Here is a 23,682-nt window from a genome sequence, read left to right as displayed (position 1 = left end):
TAGTGCAAAAATAACTAAACAAATATTACTGTTGCATCGCTATCATTTAATAATATGAAAAAAAAAAAAAAAAACCATCCATCCATCCATTTTCTACAGCTTATTCCCTTTTGGGGTCGCGGGGGGCGCTGGAGCCTATCTCAGCTACAATCGGGCGGAAGGCGGGGTACACCCTGGACAAGTCGCCACCTCATCGCAGGGCCAACACAGATAGACAGACAACATTCACACACTAGGGCCAATTTAGTGTTGCCAATCAAACATTGTGAAGATAAATACATAAAAAGAGAATCATTATTTTTTAGCCCATCACACTAGTATCAATCACCGATACTAACCTGTTGATATTTGGATCGATCCACCCACCTTTAGTACAGCTGCTGGGTGGCACTGGCACGGTGAAGGGAGTCCCAAGAATTGTTATGTTTGATTGTATTGGTCCGAAATGTTATATTTATCAAAATAGCTTGTGTAAAATGAGGGTTGTTACTGTTATCGAGAAAATAATACAATAATATATATCATACAATATTCATACTGTCATATTGATATACTGATACTCACTTCACGTGCATATTGAGAATATATAAACCTAAAATGAAAACGAATTACATTTTTATAAACACAGCAGGGCAAAACAAATCAACAACGCAGCTAATTATGTATGAATATTTCATAAAAAGGACGTTGAAAAATATCCGAACTCGTGTACAGTATTTAAACCGGAAGCCTCATTTCAAGTGTTTTTATTTCCTGGTCTTTACTGCCACCTAGCGGCTTTCCGCTGTAACTACCAGGCAGTTCACTTAAAATGACACTTACTGTAAATCCCAAGCATATTGCTAATATTAGTCAATCAAAAGTGTGTGCCATAGATAGGGCTTTTAGCACAGGCTAGGAAAGCATTGGGAAAAACTGACATGCATTATTAAAGAAACATATGTGCATGAATATAATTATATGGTATGGCTAATTAATGTTATTAAATGTAATAATGTAATCAGAAATAAGTTGCCAGTGTTATACATTGTGGGGGTGTACCTAATTAAGTGTCCAGTTAACAGTCTCAAATAAATGAAGTTGCAGCAGAAACAAAAAGTTTATATGTATATATATATATATATTTATTTATGACAATAAAACTTAATTGAAGCAAAACTAAAACTGATAGCTTTGAGTAATACAGAGTAATAATGTACAGTTCAGGCCAAAAGTTTGGACACACCTTCTCATTCAATGCGTTTTCTTTATTTTCATGTCCTTTTATTTACATTGTAGATTGTCACTGAAGGCATCAAAACTATGAATGAACACATGTGGAGTTATGTACTTAACAAAAAAAGGTGAAATACCTGAAAACATGTTTTACATTCTAGTTTCTTCAAAATAGCCACCCTTTGCTCGGATTACTGTTTTGCACACTCTTGGCATTCTCTCGATGAGCTGCAAGAGGTCGTCACCTGAAATGGTTTTCACTTCACAGGTGTGCTTGAAGCTCATCCAGAGAATGCCAAGAGTGTGCAAAGCAGTAATCAGAGAAAATGGTGGCTATTTTGAAGAAACTAGAATATAAAACGTGTTTTCAGTTTTGTTAAGTACATAACTCCACATGTGTTCATTCATAGTTTTGATGCCTTCAGTGACAATCTACAATGTAAATAGTCATGAAAATAAAGAAAGCGCATTGAATGAGGAGAAGGTGTGTCCAATATTTTTGGCCTGTACTGTAAAAGCATTCAATAAGAGCAGGGTCTTTGGATTCACATTAAAATGTATCAAAAAGATACTAATCATTCTTTGTTTTGGTAGATTGCAGCTTGGCAAGCATCAGTTTGTTTTGTAAGTCAAATAATCTACTGTACTGTATGTAACGATGAGTAAATGTGTTGGTGTACCTAATATTGTGGCCGATAAGTCTTCCAGCTCTCACATTCTAAAGCGCAACACACACACTTACAGACACATTTCAGTACCGCACATCAATAAGCTCGTAACGGGTAGAGCTGTTCAAGCTGCTGCTGACAAATGTAGTAAGTGCGACCCCCGCATGAAGAACTCATCCAGTTGTTCTCCGTCTGCTTGCCACTGTGAAGCATCACACAATCCCCATCGTTGAGATTGTTTCCCCAGTGACTGCAAAGCAAATAGCATAGAATGTATTATATAGTATCATATTGTTAATTATTGGTATCATTGTGATGATTAAAAATCATACTTGATGTGTTCAATTATTCATTTATTTACGCTGTATAGGTTTAATGAATTTGTATGTGTATATATTTTTTTTAATATTTTGTATAGTAAAATTATAGATAACTAATTTGTAGTTTATTACTACTATTTTTAATCACTTACTAATGCATCTATTCCTATTATTAGTTACCATTACTATTAATACTACTATAGTATTTGTATTAGTATTAGTACTAGTATTGGTACTAGTCATAGTAGTCCTGAAGACATTTTCAAAGTGTTTATATGCATCGACATGACCAAAATACTGTAATGTAATGTTTTTGGGGTTTTTTTTTTGGTAAAGTTTGTAATATTTTTAATGATTTACAGGATGTAGTATTATTTAAATTTTCCTGAGGAAACTCTCCTGAAGGAATCAATAAAGTACTATCCATCCATCTATCTATTTGTAGGCATCATAAGGATACTTTTTGATGTATTCAATTACCAATGTGGAACATTATGTAATTCATACTTGCTTTGCCACAATGCTAATCATACTAAATATTTATCTATAGTAAATATGTTATAATGTATTTGTCACACCGCGGTGAGGAAAGTCTTGTCTTGGTTTTTTCTGTCTTGTGATTTACATGTTTTATTTTGAAAAGCAACTCCTCTTGTTTCAGATCACGGGTCCTTCCTCTTGTGTCACCAGTCTGACGTCATTCCTGACCCTTGATTGTTTCCACCTGTTTCCCATTACCCTCATGTTCTTTATAAGCCCAAGCCTCCCCTTGTTCTGTGCCAGATTGTCTCGAGCTTTCGTGCCTGCCTTGCGTTCCATGTTCATGTTCATGTCCATGCCTTGCCTTGTCCCACGTCTACGTCCTTGCTTCCAGAATATCCCACGCTGTAATTTTGATTTAACTTTTTTCCTCCCTCAGAGCGACTTTTGTTATTCTACCTTTTTCTACCGCAGTGGGGAGTTATAATTTTTCCTTAAAGATTTTTTCCTCAAAGTTTGTTGAGTGATTTTTTGTTTACATTGATTAGAGTAGTTAAGTTTTATAGTCTTTATTTTCTTCCTCCTGTTGGAGTGTTTTTTTGTTAAAGATTTTTGATAACAGATACGGTGCTAATTATATCGTCCTTATTTTTGTATTCCTCCTTTTTGGAGTAATTTTCGGTTTTTCCCTTTTGGAACATTTTGTCGATAGTAATTTTGTATTTCATAGTATTTGAATTTACTCGGCTCTGGAGGCTTAAAGAGTATTTCAAAATAAAAGCTTTATTTGGAATCACCTCTCTGCATCTGAGTCCCTTCCTCCGTTCAAGCCTGACAGTATTATGATTTCTATGTTTACTAGTAATATCAACATCACATTATCTCTATTATTATCACTATCCTTATCATTATTATTATTATTATTATTACCATTATCTTCAATATTATTACAACATCTAATGTAGCTTCTTTATAATATATATTTATCTGTACAGCAACCTATTTATTTATTTATATACAGGTAAAAGCCAGTAAATTAGAATATTTTGAAAAACTTGATTTATTTCAGTAATTGCATTCAAAAGGTGTAACTTGTACATTATATTTATTCATTGCACACAGACTGATGCATTCAAATGTTTATTTCATTTAATTTTGATGATTTGAAGTGGCAACAAATGAAAATCCAAAATTCCGTGTGTCACAAAATTAGAATATTACTTAAGGCTAATACAAAAAAGGGATTTTTAGAAATGTTGGCCAACTGAAAAGTATGAAAATGAAAAATATGAGCATGTACAATACTCAATACTTGGTTGGAGCTCCTTTTGCCTCAATTACTGCGTTAATGCGGCGTGGCATGGAGTCGATGAGTTTCTGGCACTGCTCAGGTGTTGTGAGAGCCCAGGTTGCTCTGATAGTGGCCTTCAACTCTTCTGCGTTTTTGGGTCTGGCATTCTGCATCTTCCTTTCTGCACTTCATGCTTCCTGCTGCTGACCTGCTCTATGGAGATGGAGATGTCAAGTTCCAACAGGACTTGGCGCCTGCACACAGCGCAAAATCTACCCGTGCCTGGTTTACGGACCATGGTATTTCTGTTCTAAATTGGCCCGCCAACTCCCCTGACCTTAGCCCCATAGAAAATCTGTGGGGTATTGTGAAAAGGAAGATGCAGAATGCCAGACCCAAAAACGCAGAAGAGTTGAAGGCCACTATCAGAGCAACCTGGGCTCTCATAACACCTGAGCAGTGCCAGAAACTCATCGACTCCATGCCACGCCGCATTAACGCAGTAATTGAGGCAAAAGGAGCTCCAACCAAGTATTGTACATGCTCATATTTTTCATTTTCATACTTTTCAGTTGGCCAACATTTCTAAAAATCCCTTTTTTGTATTAGCCTTAAGTAATATTCTAATTTTGTGACACACGGAATTTTGGATTTTTATTTGTTGCCACTTCACATCATCAAAATTAAATGAAATAAACATTTGAATGCATCAGTCTGTGTGCAATGAATAAATATAATGTACAAGTTACACCTTTTGAATGCAATTACTGAAATAAATCAAGTTTTTCAAAATATTCTAATTTACTGGCTTTTACCTGTATGCACCTTATTGCTTTTTTATTCTGCACTACCATGAGCTGATGTAACGAAATTGCGTTCTTATCTGTACTGTAAAGTTCAAATTTGAATGACAATAAAAAATAAGTCTAAGTCTTTATGCAGTAATGTTATTACTGTACTACTAAATAGCTACATAGTTGATCCTTTGTTCATTATTATATCACAATATTTGTCACATGTGTTTACTTATAGGCTATTTTCCCACAAAATATTAATATATTTAGCAGAATAAGTACAAACATCCATTTACAAAACCCAAATAAAAGAAAACCCTAACCCTTACACACTTATATTATTGTATGAAGTAGAATTTATTTTCATTTAAATGTGTCATATTAATACAATTGCATTGGTTTGATTCAAAACATATAATAATATTTAATGCACTGTTTTAATGTATACACTATTAGGCTATTAAGACTTAAATATATTATTATTATTATAAAAAAAACATTTCAAAAAGACAGAAGTCACCTTTGTGCCAGAACACTGTTGTTGACCCATGTCCACGTTCCCCCAATACGTTGCAGGCCGATCCAGTACATCATGCCTTCGCCCTTTTGAGTCAGAAAGTACTAGAAGAGAGCATCTCATTCAAAATTACAACCTGCCAAAAGAAAAGCTACAGTTTTCAGCGACTGGGGTGAGAAGCACCTGAACGTCCCGGCTGCTGACCACTGCCAAGGAGCCTCCTCTTTCTGAGCAGTTCCTCTGGCTCTGCTCCCAGTTCAGCCGGAACTGGGAAAGGTAGAAACATGACTGGTCCAGCCTCACCCACCCGGTGGGACATCCATTGGGAGCTGGACGCAGAAGAGAGGGGACATCCATCTATTTCTCCACTATGCAGATTGTGCACGAGGAAAGATTTGCAAAGAAAGGTGTCCCACAAGGATGCCTATTAGGTCCACTGAAGTTAGCATAATCATTGTCATCTAATACAAAACCAAAAACCAGTGGAAGTTGGCACGTTGTGTAAATCGTAAATAAAAACAGAATACGATGATTTGCAAATCCTTTGCAACCTACCGTATTTTCCGCACTATAAGGCGCACCTAAAAACCACAAATTTTCTCAAAAGCTGACAGTGCGCCTTATAACCCGGTGCGCTTTATATATGGATAAATATTAAGATTCATTTTCATAAAGTTTCGGTCTCGTAACTACGGTAAACAGCCGCCATCTTTTTTCCCGGTAGAACAGGAAGCGCGTCTTCTTCTACGCAAGCAACCGCCAAGGTAAGCACCCGCCCCCATAGAACAGGAAGCGCTTCTTCTTCTACTGTAAGCAACCACCCGCCCGCGTAGAAGAAGAAAAAGCGCGCGGATATTACCGTACGGTACGTTTCATTTCCTTTGTGTGTTTACATCTGTAAAGACCACAAAATGGCTCCTACTAAACGACAGGGATCCGGTTCATGAAAAGACGCAATCTCTCCATCCGCACACGGATTACTATTTCACAGCAACTGATATTCCTGTGAACCGCACTGTGGATACAACGGGAGCACGTACGGTGAATATTCGCACCACAGGGAATGAGAAGTCATCCTTCACTGTGGTTCTAGCTTGCCATGCTAATGGCCAGAAACTTCCACCCATGGTGATATTCAAAAGGAAGACCTTGCCAAAAGAGACCTTTCCAGCCGGCGTCATCATAAAAGCTAACTCGAAGGGATGGATGAAGAAAAGATGAGCGAGTGGTTAAGGTAAGTTTAAGTTTACGCGAAGAGGCCGGGTGGCTTTTTTCACGCAGCTTCGTCCATGTTGATATACGATTCCATGCGCGCCCACATCACGCTGGTTTTAATATATTATTAAAGTTTGACTGACCTATTTGACTGTTTTTTTGACATTCCTTTAGCGCAGTTAGATGCGGCTTATAACACGGGGCGGCTTATAGGTGGACAAAGTTTTGAAATATGCCGTTCATTGAAGGCGCGGCTTATAACCCAGGGCGCCTTATGGTGCGGAAAATACGGTATATTCAATTGAATAGACTGCAAAGACAAGATACTTACCGTTCGAACTGGTAAACTTAAGCTATTTTTTTCAAATATTAGCTCATTTGGAATTTGATGCCTGCAACATGTTTAAGCTGGCACAAGTGGCAAAAAAAGACTGAGAAAGTTGAGGAATGCTCATCAAACACTTATTTGGAACATCCCACAGGTGAACAGGCTAATTGGGAACAGGTGTGTGCCATGATTGGGTATAAAAGCAGCTTCCATGAAATACTCAGTTATTCACAAAAAAGAATGGGGCGAAGGTCTGTCAGTAACTACAGTTGGTCGCTACATCTGTAAGTGCAAGTTAAAACTCTACTATGCAAAGGCCAAAGCCATTTATCAACAACACCCAGAAGCCGCCGGCTTCATTGGGCCCAAGCTCATCTAAGATGGACTGATGCAAAGTGGTAAAGTGTTCTGTGGTCTGACGAGTCCACATTTCAAATTGATTTTGGAAACTGTGGACGTCGTGTCCTCCGGACCAAAGAGGAAAAGAACCATCTGGATTGTTATAGGTGCAGAGTTCAAAAGCCAGCATCTGTGATGGTATGGGGGTGTATTAGTGCCCAAGACATGGGTAACTTACACATCTGTGAAGGCACCATTAATGCTGAAAGGTACATACAGGTTTTGGAGCAACATCCAAGCAACGTCTTTTTCATGGACGCCCCTGCTTATTTCAGCAAGACAATGCCAAGCCACGTGTTACAACAGCGTGGCTTCATAGAAAAAGAGTGCGGGTACTAGACTGGCCTGCCTGTAGTCCAGACCTGTCTCCCATTGAAAATGTATGGCGCATTATGAAGCGTAAAATACGATAACGGACAACTAACAACTTAAGCTGTACATCAAGCAAGAATGGGAAATAATTCCACCTGAAAAGCTTCAAAAATTGGTCTCATCAGTTCCCAAACGTTTACTGAGTGTTGTTAAAAGGAAAGGCCAACTTTTTTGCAATGTGTTGCTGCCATTAAATTATAAGTTAATGATTATTTGCAAAAAAAAAATTACGTTTCTCAGTTCGAACATTAAAATATCTTGTCTTTGCAGTCTATTCAATTGAATATAAGTTGAAAAGGTTTTGCAAATCATTGCATTCTGTTTTTATTTACGATTTACACAACGTGCCAACTTCACTGGTTTTGGGTTTTGTATGTGATAATGGGCTTGATATATGCTGGGTGTTAAGTGGATGCTGCTTGTTTAGTAAAAAAATTATAGTGGAAGAAGAAAAGAATGGGGAAAATATCAAATTAGCACGCCACATCCTTTGATTTTTTGATTGAATCTATCTGAATTGTTTAAGGCACCCCGTTTCCAGAAAACTAAGGACCTGGGGGCCTAACTTCTCCCTTCACTAAAATTCTTATTACGAGGCTTTTATTGGTAGGTTGCACAGTGAAGTACATATTCCGTACAATTGACCACTAAATGGTAAAACCCCAATAAGTTTTTCAACTTGTTTAAGTCGGGGTCCACTTAAATTGATTCATGATACAGATATATACTATCATATATACTATCATCATAATACAGTCATCACACAAGATAATCACATTGAATTATTTACATTATTTACAATCCAGGGTGAATGACGTGAGGGACCACATTAAATGATGTGGCAGACTACATTGAATGGCACAGCAGGCCACATTAATAAGGTAACGGACCAGCATAAATTATAAATGACGTGGCAGACCACATGGCAAGTGACATTAATGACGTGAAGAACCACATTAAATGGTGTGGCAGGCCATAATTAAATAATGCGGTGGAACAAATCAAATGAGTGGCACTTTAAATGATGTTCCAGTCCAACTTGAATGACATGGCGTGCCACATTAAATGATGTAACAGGCCACTTTAAATAATGGGGATGGACCACACAAATGAAGTGGAAGCCCCACATTGAATGACTTAGTGGTCGACATTAATGACGTGATGGACCACATAAAATGATGTGGTGGGTCCCTTTAAATCAGGGGTGCTCATTACGTCGATCGCAAGCTACCGGTCGATCTCGGAGGGTGTGTCAGTCGATCACCAGCCAGCCATTAAAAAAATAGTCCTAAAAATGAACGATCATAAATCTTCACTATGACGTCACTTTCGTCAGTTGATTGACATTCACGGCACCCGAGGGTCTTCTGAGATGACGCTGGCTGCTGCAATTACCGACTGGAAGGCGAGAAACACTTTATTTCAACAGACTCTGGCGCCGTACCTATCGTCAAAACTCCAAAGACCGACTGCACAGTTGCACAGTTGCGCTACCAAAATAAGAGTCTCAGAAAGCTAGCACACACAAGCTAGCAAGCTACGGAGTTTGCCGACAATGTATTTCTTGTAAAGTGCATACAAAGGAGTACGGAAGCTGGACAAATAAGATGCCAAAAACCAACCACTTTCATGTGGTATTGGACAGAAAGGAGGACTTTTTTTCTCCTCCATTCGAAAATGCGGACATTATCAGCCCCACTGTCTGATTCCTATCAATGTAAGTCATCAGAATCAGGTAATACACCAACTTATATTCTTGTCTTCATGAAAGAAAGGAATCTATATGTATTAAACATGCTTGTAATATCTTTAAACACCTTTAAGTTGTTAACAATATTAACTATATGTATTAAACATTCTTGTATTATCATTAAACACCTTTAATTTTTTAACAATATTAACTATGTGTTAAACATGCTTGTATTATCATTAAACACCTTTAAGTTGTTAACAATATTTACTATATGTATTAAACATGCTTGTATTATCATTAAACACCTTTAATTTTTTAACAATATTAACTATATGTGCTCAACATGCTTGCATTATCTTTAAACACATTTTACTTGTTAACAATATTAACTATATGTATTAAACATACTTGTATTATCATTAAACACCTTTAATTTTTTAACAATATTAACTATATGTGTTAAACATGCTTGCATTATCATTAAACACCTTTAACTTGTTAACAATATTAACTATATGTATTAAACATTCTTGTATTATCATTAAACACCTTTAATTTTTTAACAATATTAAATATTTGTTAAACATGCTTGTATTATCATTAAACACCTTTAACTTGTTAATAATATTAACTATATGTATTAAACATACTTGTATTATCATTAAACACCTTTAATTTTTTAAATATATTAACTATATGTGTTAAACATGCTTGCATTATCATTAAACACCTTTAACTTGTTAACAAAAACATATATTTCATAAATAAGTAAATATAAATTATATATATGAATGAGGTAGATCCCCACGATTTGATCAATTGAAAAGTAGCTCGCCTGCAGAAAAAGTGTGAGCACCCCTGCTTTAAATGAACTGAAAGACCACATTGAATGGTATTGCAGGCCACATTAATGACGTGACGGGCAACTTTAAATGATGTTTCAGTCCACATTGAATGACATGGCATGCCACATTAAAAGATGTGGCGGGCTGCTTTAAATGAAGCGGTAAGTCACTTAAAATGACATCGCAACCCACATTAATGACGTGAAGAACCACTTAATTGGTGTGGCAGGCCACATTAAATAAGGTGGTGGACCACGTCAAATGAAGTGGAAGCCCACATTGAATGACTTAGTGGTCGATATTAATGACGTGATGGACCACATAAAATGATGTGGTGGGTCCCTTTAAATGAACTGATAGACCAAATTGAATGGTATTGCAGGCCACATTAATGACGTGACGGGCAACTTTAAATGATGTTTCAGTCTACATTGAATGACATGCCACATTAAAAGATGTGGCGGGCTGCTTTAAATGAAGCGGTAAGTCACTTAAAATGACATCGCAACCCACATTAATGACGTGAAGAACCACTTAATTGGTGTGGCAGGCCACTTTAAATAAGGTGGTGGACCACATCAAATGACGTGGAAGCCCCACATTGAATGACTTAGTGGTCGACATTAATGACGTGATGGACCACATAAAATGATGTGGTGGGTCCCTTTAAATGAACTGATAGACCACATTGAATGGTATTGCAGGCCACATTAATGACGTGACGTACCACATAAAATGACGTGGCGGGCAACTTTAAATGATGTTTCAGTCCACATTGAATGACATGGCATGCCACATTTAATGACGTGACAGGCCACATTAAAAGATGTGGCGGGCTGCTTTAAATGAAGCGGTAAATCACTTAAAATGTCATCGTGACCCACATTAATGACGAGAAGAACCACTTAATCGGTGTGGCAGGCCACTTTAAATAATGTGGTGGACCACATCAAATGAAGTGGAAGCCCCACATTGAATGACTTAGTAGTCGACATTAATGACGTGATGGACCACATAAAATGATGTGGTGGACAACTTTAAATGAAGTGGCAGACCACATTGAATGGCATGGCGGGCCAAATTAATAAGGTGACAGACCACAATAAATGATAAATGATGTGGCAGCCACATTGAATGAGATGGCGTGCCACATTAAATGATGTGACAGGGCACTTTAAATAATGTGGTGGACCACATCAAATGAAGTGGAAGCCCACATTGAATGACTTAGTAGTCGACATTAATGACGTGATGGACCACATAAAGGGATGTGGTGGACAACTTTAAATGAAGTGGCAGACCACATTCAATGGTATTGCAGGCCACATTAATGACGTGACGTACCACATAAAATGACGTGGCGGGCAACTTTAAATGATGTTTCAGTCCACACTGAATGACATGCCACGTTTAATGACGTGACAGGCCACCTTAAAAGATGTGGCGGGCTGCTTTAAATGAAGCGGTAGACCACTTAAAATGACATGGCGACCCACATTAATGACGTGAAGAACCACATTAATTGGAGTGGCAGGCCATTTTAAATAAAGCGGTTGACCCCTTCAAATGAGTGGCAGCCACATTGAATGAGATGGCGTGCCACATAAATGATGTGACAGGCCAAATTAAATAATGCGGTGGACCACATCAAATGAAGTGGAAGCCCACATTGAATGACTTAGTTGTCGACATTAATGACGTGATGGACCACAAAAAATGATGTGATGGACCACATAAAATGATGTGGTGGACAACTTTACATGACGTGGCAGACCACTTTGAATGGCATGGCGGGCCAAATGAATAAGGTGACAGACCACAATAAATGATAAATGATGTGGCAGCCACATTGAATGAGATGGCGTGCCCCACATAAATGATGTGAGAGGCCAAATTAAATAATGTGGTGGACCACATCAAATGAAGTGGAAGCCCACATTGAATGACTTAGTGGTCGACATTAATGACGTGATGGACCACATAAAATGATGTGGTGGACAACTTTAAATGAAGTGGCAGACCGCATTGAATGGCACGGCGGGCCACTTTAATAAGGTGACGGACCACGATAAAATGATAAATGATAAATGATGTGGCAGACCACATTGAATGGCATGGCGGGCCACATTAATGATGTGACGTACCGCATAAAATGACGTGGCGGGCAACTTTAAATGATGTTTCAGTCCACATTGAATGACATGCCACTTTAAATGACGTGACAGGTCACATTAAATGAAGTGGCGGGCTGCTTTCAATGATGCTGTAGACCACATTGAATGACATGGCGGGCCACATTTAAATGACGTGACGGACCACATAAAATGATGTGGCGGGGCACTTTAAATGACATAGGGGGCCAAATCAAATGACGTGATGGGCCACGATAAATATTGCGATGGGTCACATCAAATGAATGACACATTGAATGACATAGCGGGTGAAATTAATAATGTGATGGACAACATAAAATGATGTGGTGGGTCAATTTAAATGACGTGGCAGACCACATGGCGTGCCAATTTAAATGACGTGACGGACCACATTGAACGTGGCAGGCCACAATGAGTGACATGGCGGGCCAGATTAAATGATGTGGTAGGCCATATTAAATGATGTAGCAGACCACAATGAATGACATGGCGGGGCACTGTAAATGATGCAACAGGCCACTTAAAATGATGTGGCCCACGATTCTTGAGTTTGACACCTGTGCTCTATCATCTACCGTATTTTTCGGACTATAAGTCGCAGTTTTTTTCATAGTTTGGCCGGGGGTGCGACTTATACTCAGGAGCGACTTATGTGTGAAATTATTAACACATTAGCGTAAAATATCAAATAATATTATTGATCTCATTCACGTAAGAGACTAGACGTATAAGATTTCATGGGATTTAGCGATTAGGAGTGACAGATTGTTTGGTAAACGTATAGCATGTTCTATATGTTATAGTTATTTGAATGACTCTTACCATAATATGTTACATTAACATACCAGTTGGTTATTTATGCCTCATATAACGTACACTTATTCAGCTTGTTGTTGTTGCCTTTCAAACGTCTATTCTTGGTGTTGGGTTTTATCAAATACATTTCCCCAAAAAATGCGACTTATACTCCGAAAAATACGGCATCTACTCATAAATGCAGCAGTTTTTGTTTTGTTGTTCCACTCACGTTCAGGCAGCACCTGAAGAGCCTTACAAGTCTTGCACTGATTCACGGCGTATGAGCTCGCTGAGTCGTCGGTGGATCCAGCTCCGACTAGAGTTTAGAAAACAAAAGAAACGGTGAGTAGTAGTGATTAATTTGTGCGATTTCTTGGGGTGCTTGCGATGTTGTTGCGCTTGGTCTGGCAGTGTTCACTCACGTTTGACAATGAGGACGATGACGACCAGCAGCAGCACCAAGGAGACCAGAGCCAGGATCAAGCATCCGACAAGGTAACGCTGCATGGAACCTTGAGCCTGTTTGTCTTGACAGGTCACACACTTGTTGTTAGCAGCCAGATCAGGTGTTACTGTATGTTCAACATGCATAACAAAATTGCACTCAAAAATATCACAGGTTTATATACTTGCACAACAACATTTAGGAAAAGGAGTAGGGAGAAGCAGAGCTAATTTTATCCTGCTCCTTGACCAAGTCTCAGCAATTGTTAATAGTCTGTTTACTTTGTAAAAATGAATACACTCCTAAGGTCTGATACAGTGAAAAGCAGAGGTGGGTAGTAACGCGCTACATTTACTCCGTTACATCTACTTGAGTAACTTTTGGGATAAATTGTACTTCTAAGAGTAGTTTTAATGCAACATACTTTTACTTTTACTTAAGTATATTTATAGAGAAGGAACGCTACTTTTACTCCGCTACTTTTATCTACATTCAGCTCGCTACTCGCTACTAATTTTTATCGATCTGTTAATGCACGCTTTGTTTGTTTTGGTCTGTCAGACAGACCTTCAAAGTGCCTGCCTTACTGGTGACGTTTCACTTCGTTCCACCAATCAGATGTAGTCACTGGTGGCGTTGGACCAATCAAACAGAGCCAGGTGGTCACATGACCTGAATTAAACAAGTTGAAAAACTTATTGGGGTGTTACCATTTAGTGGTCAATTGTACGGAATATGTACTTCACTGTGCAACCTACTAATAAAAGTTCCAATCAATCAATCAAAAGTGTGAAGGAAAAAAGATAATTTTTTATTTGAACCGTACATCCCGTCAAAAGCCTAAAGACTGACTGCACAGTTCCTGTCTTCACAATAAACGTGCCGCTCCATCGCGCCTGCGCTTTCAAAATAAGAGTCTCCGAAAGCCAGCGCAAACAAGCTAGCAAGCTAAGGAGTTTGACGCCAATATATTTCTTGTAAAGTGTATAAAAACGAATATGGAAGCTGTACAAATAAGATGCCAAAAACCAACCACTTTCATGTGGTATTAGACAGAAAGGAGGAACTTTTCTTCTCCTCCATTTGAAAACGTGGACGTTATCATCACTACTGTCTGATTCCAATCAACGCAAGTCATCAGAATCAGGTAATACACCAACTTATATTCTAGTCTTCATGAAAGAAAGGAATCTATATGTTAAACATGCATGTATATTCATTAAAACACCTTTAACATGTAAACAAAAACAGCAAAATAAATACATATAAATTATATACTGTATATATCAATGTATGTATATATATATATATATATATATATATATATATATATATATATATATATATATATATATATATATATGTGTGTGTGTGTGTGTGTGTGTGTATGTTGCTCATCAGTTACTCAGTACTTGAGTAGTTTTTTCACAACATACTTTTTACTTTTACTCAAGTAAATATTTGGGTGACTACTCCTTACTATTACTTGAGTAATAAATCTCTAAAGTAACAGTACTCTTACTTGAGTACAATTTCTGGCTACTCTACCCACCTCTGATGAAAAGGACCAATGTGTCAATATTTTCTGTGGCGACCATTTATACCAGAGCTAGGCAAATTAAGGCTTGCGGGCCGCATGCGCCGGACATTCCCAAATATTTTTTTTTTAGATCTTTAAGATGGAAACTGGGAGGAGACCGCGGGGCAGGCCAAGGACCAGATGGGGGGATTACATCTCCTCTCTGGCCTGGGAACGCTTCGGGATCCCCCAGGAGGAAGTTGCTAATGTTGCTCTGGAGAGGAAAGTCTGGGGGTCTCTGCTGGAGCTGTTGTCCCCGCGACACCATTCCAAATAAGCGGTTGAAGATGGATGGATGGAAGATGGAAACTGTAACCACCATTATGATGTGCAGTGATGTTTTCAAATGACCGTAAGTCTTGAACTATACAAAGTATTTCAATGGTTGGAATCTGCGCTTTTGCATGATATACTAGTTACTATGGTCATCTAATTAGTTACTATGGTCATCTGATTAGTTACTATGGTAATCCAAGTCACAGCAGCTCAGACGAGGCACCAAGCAGTGTGGGTGGGGAGCGTTTCCACAGAGTGTTTCCAGAGCGGCCAGCCTGAAATGCGGGTGTCAGGGACAGACGAGGAAGGAGATTTTTTCAACAACGTTCTAAAGTTTAGTGATGTATCAAATATATCAGATTATAGGTGGGTTTTTTTTTTACCCTTTGTGTTCTTATTTCGCTGTGTTTGTTGCATTTTGTTGCGTTTCACTTGATTGTAAAATATGTCGATCGTTCATATGTTGTCAATATTCAGTGTTTTATCGTTCATAGTTAATATTGTAAAACCCCCATTCTTTAATTACATTTACATTCTGGGTGTCTCATTCAGTAAAAAAAATGTAAATTCCTTTCCGTTTATTGAAGCGGTCTGTCATAACCTTTTTAGCATTCAGACATTATTGTGAGGTTTTGTATTAGTGTTCCTAAAAATAGATATACCGGCCCCCAGACACATTTTTTTCTCTGATTTACAGTATCTACCAACAGTACCTCTTGGGCGTGGAGTTTACATATTGAATGAATAATTCAGGATAAATGAAATAAGAGACAGTGGCATTCATTGAGTAATAATGAATGGATAAATTCAAGATAAAATAAATGAGATCAGACGCTGTGGTATTAATTACATATTAAATGAAATGAATGAAATCAGGATAAATGATATCACACAATGTTGTTCCAATTAAAAATGTATAAATGCATTATTTCAGGCAAATGATATCAGAGACTGTGGCATTCATTAAATAATAACAAATGAATGAATTCAGGACAAATGATATCAGACAAGCAAAGCTTGTTTAATCCTACCCCTTTTCCACTTTATAGCAACACGTCTCCACTTCCTGTTTTCAATTTGTAGAACAGTTATATCAAGGTTTTCTAAGTACCACAGTTCTCGTCATAAATAGTTGAGTCACTTATGATTCACTGAGGAGATGAATCATATCTTATTTACAATATATATCATTGTTTTCCGTCCTCATACATTGTAAACACTTTGTGTTTTGAACAACCTCTCAAACTGCATCAAGTTAATACATTGTTTGACTTCTTTGTTTAATCCATTCCATAATTGAATTCCATATGCTGAAGGTCTTAAGTGTTGTACGTGCATACAAATGTTTTAAATTACATTTTTGTCTGAGGTTATATTTCTTGGGTAGCAGGTTATAGTTTGCCTTGTCATTATGTCTTCCATAATGCTTGTAAACATCATCAAAATACCCCAAAAAAGTGCAGTTCCCCTTTAAAAATGCATAAATGAATGAATTGGGGATGAAATATTCATACAGGCACTGTGGTTTTAATTAAAAGAATATAAATAAATAAATTCAGGATAAATTATATCAGACACTTTGGTTCTAATTAAAAATGTATGAATGAATGAATCCAGGATAAATGGTTTTACAGGGTTAGGGTAGTGGTATTCATTAAATAATAATGAATGAATGTCTGATATTGTTTATGTTGAATATAAACAATATCAGACACCTTAGTATTCATTACATAATAAATGAATTTCAGACATCAGACACTGTGGTATTTTCTCCTCCCATAAGCTTGCACTGTTTCTCAAAGTGGCTCATATAGGTACTGTACATCGTATGAGTTCTTTGCTGAAGTCTTACTCCAAATACTGATACAGTATGTTTAACATTTGTGCAAAAAGTGTGGCATGGAGATAAATCCATTTATCTTATTAGTCTGTTATCAAGGAGCAGGTTGTTGTTTGATTTTAGCTGTTTGAAATTTGCAGTTTTGGGAATGAAGAGTATACCATGAATTGATTAACGTGGACCCCGACTTAAACAAGTTGAAAAACTTATTGGGGTGTTACCATTTAGTGGTCAATTGTACGGAATATGTACTGTACTGTGCAATCTACTAATAAAAGTCTCAATAAATCAAAAAAAAAAAATTTGTTTTTTCTTTATGGTAAGTAAGACACGCTAGGAACCTTTCTACATATTTTTCTTCTCCTAAAGCTCAACAGGACTGCTAATTTAAAAAATGTCTTTACAGGCTGCCCTTATCTTGTTGACATAGCAACGCCACATTGTTTACCTGATGTTTATAAAACTTTGGCCTTCAAACTTTCAAACATGGTCTTTGTATCTCTTGATGGCGTCACAGTGAAACTAATAAGTGTTGCAGGCCAAAGCATGAAATGTAACCACATTTTAGTTTTGACACCACCTTATATTTTGGGTAGTCATCGCATTTTGTTTTCCCTGATACAGTTAGAAAAACTGTACATCAAAAATGTTTATAAATATTAATAGACTGAATAAACTGTACTTGTACTTCAATTTTTCTATCAGTGACTTTGGTAGTAATGGATTTTTTACCTCAACATTGAAATGTATATAAAGGGAAAATATATAAACGGAAAATATAGTTCAGAAAGTAGTTTATTTTTGTACCATTTTTTTTTACTGTATTTTGTCTTACATAGCTTGAAAATAGTGAGGATTTTTTTTTTTTATGTTTCTGCATGACATTTTTTTGCATTAAAAATCCGCAAAAGAGGCAAATATCGTCTTTTTTTTTTTAATTTTTAAATGTAATTACATTTACTTTTAAAGATAAGTCATTTAAAATAAAAACATATTATATTATACTGATAGTACAATTAATACATATTTAATACTTAACAATAGTTTTGACACACACAAACACACACAGAGACACAAAACTGCCCCAACTTCTTCTTTAGGGTGAAAAAAAATATATTTTGACCTTTTTTTTTTCTGAGAACATGTCTTATCGCAGCTTCACATAAACACATTTGCATACTGTAAAATATGGTGATGGCGACATACCCTGAAACGATGAGTCAACCTCACCAACTACTTCATGAGGAAATATTAATACGGTAATTGTATGTCTCCGGGGTGTGGGAAAACTTTAAATTGGTTATTGTATTATTTTCATCATACAGTATATGTTAGCACATATTTTTTCTTTTCTTTCTTTCATAACTGCCTAAGCTATCAATATTTTATGAGTAGTGCTGTCTAATGACATTAAAAAAATTGTGTTATTACTCGATTGCATAATTTAGATTAACTATTAAAAAAAAACCTAATATTTGGACACATGCAATTTTATTGTCAGAATGTCATACAGGAATTTTGTTTAATATTTTACTTGAATGTAATGTTATTTATTTGCTCACAATTTGGTAACAGTTTTATCTAAAGTCCCATCAGGGTGCATTTAGAGGAGACATTTTCCAGCAAGCGCAACAGTCAGTCCCTCCTCACTCATCTTTGCACTGACGTATGCATTGACCTGATCACTTACCATACAGCCTTTCAGATAACCATCCACAGTTATAATAAAGGAGCATATGCGGTCAAAATAAATTGCGTGATAAATCTCCGTACACACACGATTAAAGCCCTCATTTTTTGTGATTAATCACATGAGTTAACTCGTTATTTTTGACAGCCCTAATCATTACACATTCTCTATTCATTTAGTCTTTATGTTCAAAATAGTCACATTTAAACACAGTAATTGTTGAGACATAAAAAAAAAGGGTAAGATTACATTAAAAATGATTTGCTTCTTCTTACTCGTTTTTGGACAAGTTAAAAGTGTAAACGTGACGATCCTTCATGTAGCTTTGCCAAGCAAGTCCGAAACAAAACCATGACCACGTTTGGATGTACACCAACATGAATATGTATCTTACATAAGCTGTGCTTCTTCCGACTCCTTTTCAGACATGTGTTGTGCTGTACTTCAACGTGTGCATGTTGACAGGGCCGGCCCGTGGCATAGGCCGTATAGGCAAATGCTAAGGGCGCCGTCCATCAGGGGGCGCCACGCCAGTGCCACAAATGTTGGAGAAAAAAAAAAAAAAAAAAGTTGGTACTTTTATTTCTAAATACAAAAAATAATCCCACGTTAATTAAAATGCAAAGTAAAGCCTATTTAATAGAAATATTATTTGTTACAACATTACGCCCCCCCCCCCCCCCCCTTCCCCCGCACGGTGCGCCCCCTCCCTTCCTGTATCATGACTCTTTTTGGATATATTAGGTATAGTTGTAAGTAAAAAAAAAGGTCAAAGACAAAGCTACCGGTATTCGGTTTCTTGTGAGTATATACACTTCACTGCCGATGTGGGGGGGGGCGCCACCTAAAATCTTGCCTAGGGCGCCAGATTGGTTAGGGCCGGGCCTGCATGTTGACATGTTGGAGATCAACTACACCAGGGTGTCAAACTCATTTTTATTGAGGGCCACATCGCAGTTATGGTTGCCCTCAGAGGGCCGCTTTTAACAATGAGTAATATATTAATATATATATATATATATATATATATATATATATATATATATATATATATATATATATATATATATATATAAAAATAAATACATTAACAATATATTTTTTTACATAAGCTGCAAAAAAATATTAAAATTTTACTTTTAAAAACTGGCAGCTCAGTCACCAGAATTTTACAGTAAAAGCAGTGGGTTTTTGACAGTATATAAAATAATGTCATAAATGGAATGGAATGGAAAAACAATACCACTGTTTTAGTGGTAAAATTCAAGCAACAGAGCTGCCAGTTTTTTTTACCGTAAAATCTTATTGTTTTAATGGGTTTTTTTTGTTTGTTTTTTAATGTTTTAGTGTCTTACTGTATATGGAAAAAAAACAGTACCAACGTTGATTTCACGGTAAAAAACTCAGTCGGCGGAATTTAACCGTAAAATCTATTGTCAGTCTACAATTTGATCGATAATTTCTTTTGAAATCATAAGTCACGCAGATATTTAAGTACAGTATTTATCTTTATTTTAACAAAAAATATTTTTCAAAGACATGATAATATAATAAATATAATATAAAGAGAGCACATTACCGTACTCCTGTTTTAGCCTCCCTCCACTGGCTGCCTGTGTCTTTTAGAGTCCATTTTAAAATGATCTTACTCGTTTTTAAATCCTTGCCCCACCGTACCTCTCTCAGCTGCTTCACCTCTATGCCCCCACCTGGTCCCTCAGGTCAGCTGATCAGCTGATCCTGGAGGTACCCAAAAAAAAACGCAAGCTCAGAGGGGACAGAATCCCCTCTGTTGCAGGTCCCAAACTCTGGAACAATCTCCCTCTCCATGTCACCTTTATGCCCCCACCCGGTCCCTCAGGTCAGCTGATCAGCTGATCCTGGAGGTACCCAAAAAAAAACGCAAGCTCAGAGGGGACAGAATCCCCTCTGTTGCGGGTCCCAAACTCTGGAACAATCTCCCTCTCCATGTCTCACATGGAGAGGGAGATTGATTGAGATAGATTGAGGCCCCTTCTTTGGCTATTTTTAAGACCCTTCTTAAAATCAATTTTTATTCACTGGCTTTTAACCCAGCGTGAGACTTTAAACTGTTTTTAACTTTTTTTTTAACTGTTTTTAACTTTTTAGCTGCTTTTTATCTAACAAATTGTTCTTAGGGTTATTTGTATTTGCTTTTTCAATGTGTATTTTACTTCTGTTTTAATTGTTATTTTTTTGTCTGTCCTTTGCCTTCATTTCTTTGTGGTGTACAGCCAGGCCAATCAATCTGGCGCCCTAGGCAAGATTTTAGGTGGCGTCCCCCCACATCGGCAGTGAAGTGTATATACTCACAAGAACCCGAATAGCTTTGTCTTTGACCTTTTTTTTTTTACTTACAACTATACCTAATATATAAAGGGGTGGAAAAGTGACTATTACCTGCAGGGCAAACATTAGCTAACCAGAAGGCAATAACAATGTAAACAAAAAACACCTGCTTAAAAGATCTAATACAAATGTCCCTGAGGAATGTAAGGTGGGAGTACTGTAATTACCTAACGTTACATTATTATTTTCCATAACAATTTAGCCTCCTCCACAATATTAACCCGACGTTAAAACAGAACTAGCTATTTATTTATTAGCAATTGCCGAATCATGTAACATTAGCTTAATGCTAAAAGGCCAGGTTACTATCACATTCTGTAACAGACAAATAATTTCATGTAGGCTAACGTTACCTACCTGCTACCTCTGTCTTTTCTCGTTTCTCCTCTTCTTTTCTCTTGTTTCTTCCCTGGGCACCTGACAGTTTTGGCCGTTTTGACATCTTGTGTTGATTTTTTGATGTGGTGACGTCCAAAAAGAGTCATGATACGGGAAGGGAGGGGGCGCACCGTGCGTGGGGAGGAGGGGGGGCGTAATGTTGTAACAAATAATATTTCTATTAAATAGGCTTTACTTTGCATTTTAATTAACGTGAGATTATTTTTTGTATTTAGAAATAATAGTAACAACTTTTTTTTTCCTCCAACATTTGTGGCACTGGCATGGCGCCCCCTGATGGACGGCGCCCTTAGCATTTGCCTATACGGCCTATGCCACGGGCCGGCCCTGTGTACAGCCCTTTGTTCTTCAATTGTGGTTGTTTTTAAAGGGCTTTATAAATAAAGTTGGTATGGTATGGTATAATATTTGGATTTTGATAATATTGAATTTTAAAAAGATATGCAATTGCATGCAGTACATTATTTTTAAAGTCAAAAGGGAAAGAACAAATATATTTAGTAAGAAAAGATTAAGCATTTTATTAACGCATATTATTCCCAGGTTTTCGCGGGCCACATAAAATAATGTGACGGGCCAGATTTGGCCCCCTGGCCTTGACTTTGACACACGCACACACATATACTGTATATAAATATGTATTATGTAATTAACAAAACCTGGTTTCTTGGTTGCTGTGTCAAAAGTAGCCTCGGCATAGATGTCCTCAGATGGCTTCTGCAGTTTACTGTAGCCGCCTTGGTCTTCTTCCACTAAAAGGACATATTCCATCAGAAAGTCCAGTAAATTCAAGTTGCCCCACATCAAATCACACGTAAGACATTGTAGTATAGTCAGGATTATGCAGCTCCGTTGCTGTTTTGATCCACTGTGTGCTGATAAACTTAACAGGTGTCTAGATACATACCTTTATTGTCGGGTTCCAACATGACTTCATACGCTTCACTCCCTGCACTTTCTCGTTTCTTGACGGAGACCTTCTGCATCTCTATGATCGCGTCCTTGTTCCACTAACTTTCACTTTCCCTGGAAAAACTCCGCCCAGTCAGGATGAACACCTAGAAGAGAGGGGTGGTTAACGTGTGCCCATATTAGTGTAATTGCTACCGGCTAAAAAGATGTGACAATGTCTCGAGGTCCGACAAGCGTTACCTTGAAAATGTACACTCGGCAAAAGTTGACAGACGTGTCCAGCTTTCAGTTTGTGGCAGACTGCAAACTTCCCCTTATAAAGACTCTCTTCATGTGTCTTTGACCTTCCTGTGGGCGTCTCGTGTCAGGTACAAGTGATTTGAGAGGGTAGGACAAGATGGAATGTGAAGATAAATAAAACCTCTCCTCAACATGTTTGCTTTTTTTTCCCTTTTTTTGCATCTTTTATTTGCCACAAAAATGTACAAAAACACAATTAAATACTGAGATGAGGGGAACTCTATCAAAGATCATAAGACGACTTCCTTTTTCCATCACTGTTCCTTTTTTTTTTTTTCGATTTCCAAGAAAAAGAAGGCTAAGCATTTAATGATAATAAAAACCGCGCTTTTCAGCATTCCTCCAATACACTGATGTAGTAAAATAAAAACACGGCGGTACCTCGGTTTTTGTACGTCCCCGCTCTTCCAGGAACACACTAAATTTTGCCCGTTTTCCTATAGTGTAATGTTCGACTGCAGAGTGAGCCTTCGCAGGGCCAAAGAAAGTTCCCAGTGTCAACACTTTGATAAGGAAGGTGAGAAACTGTCAGAATAATTGTATCTAAGTTATCACAAAACTTTGTGTTTCAATGAGTTCTCGGCGAGCAGACAAAAGCTGTCTTTGATCTTACCAAGCAGAAGGCTTGTAAAACCCCAACTGTGTAGGTAGGATGGGAAGCGACATAAAGGTGTCAGTTTCTTTGATGTATTGTAATCTACAGGAAGATTTTGTCTCGACCCGAGATCTACAAAGCGGAGAGGAAGCAGGGCTTGACCCCCCTTCAGGCACCTTTTCTTTGAA

At 37.4% G+C, this 23,682-nt stretch overlaps 1 protein-coding gene across 1 annotated transcript; it reads right to left on the bottom strand.

The window, feature by feature from the left end:
- Positions 1 to 1,612: 1,612 nt before the first annotated feature.
- LOC133595643 (C-type lectin domain family 4 member E) lies at positions 1,613 to 22,979 on the bottom strand. The gene is made up of 8 exons (XM_072912916.1): positions 22,840 to 22,979; positions 22,595 to 22,745; positions 22,347 to 22,439; positions 13,511 to 13,660; positions 13,318 to 13,404; positions 5,469 to 5,614; positions 5,289 to 5,389; positions 1,613 to 2,133 (listed from the first exon to the last, which is right to left on the bottom strand). The coding sequence occupies exons 2-8, from the start codon at positions 22,671 to 22,673 to the stop codon at positions 1,980 to 1,982; spliced, it is 810 nt and encodes a 269-aa protein (XP_072769017.1). The 5' UTR covers positions 22,674 to 22,745; positions 22,840 to 22,979; the 3' UTR covers positions 1,613 to 1,979.
- Positions 22,980 to 23,682: the final 703 nt, after the last annotated feature.

The sequence above is a fragment of the Nerophis lumbriciformis genome, linkage group LG04 (assembly GCF_033978685.3).
Source record: "Nerophis lumbriciformis linkage group LG04, RoL_Nlum_v2.1, whole genome shotgun sequence".
NCBI lineage: Eukaryota > Metazoa > Chordata > Actinopteri > Syngnathiformes > Syngnathidae > Nerophis > Nerophis lumbriciformis.
The sequence above is the reverse complement of the archived record's forward strand: the minus strand, read 5'-3'. Positions and strand labels throughout refer to the sequence as shown.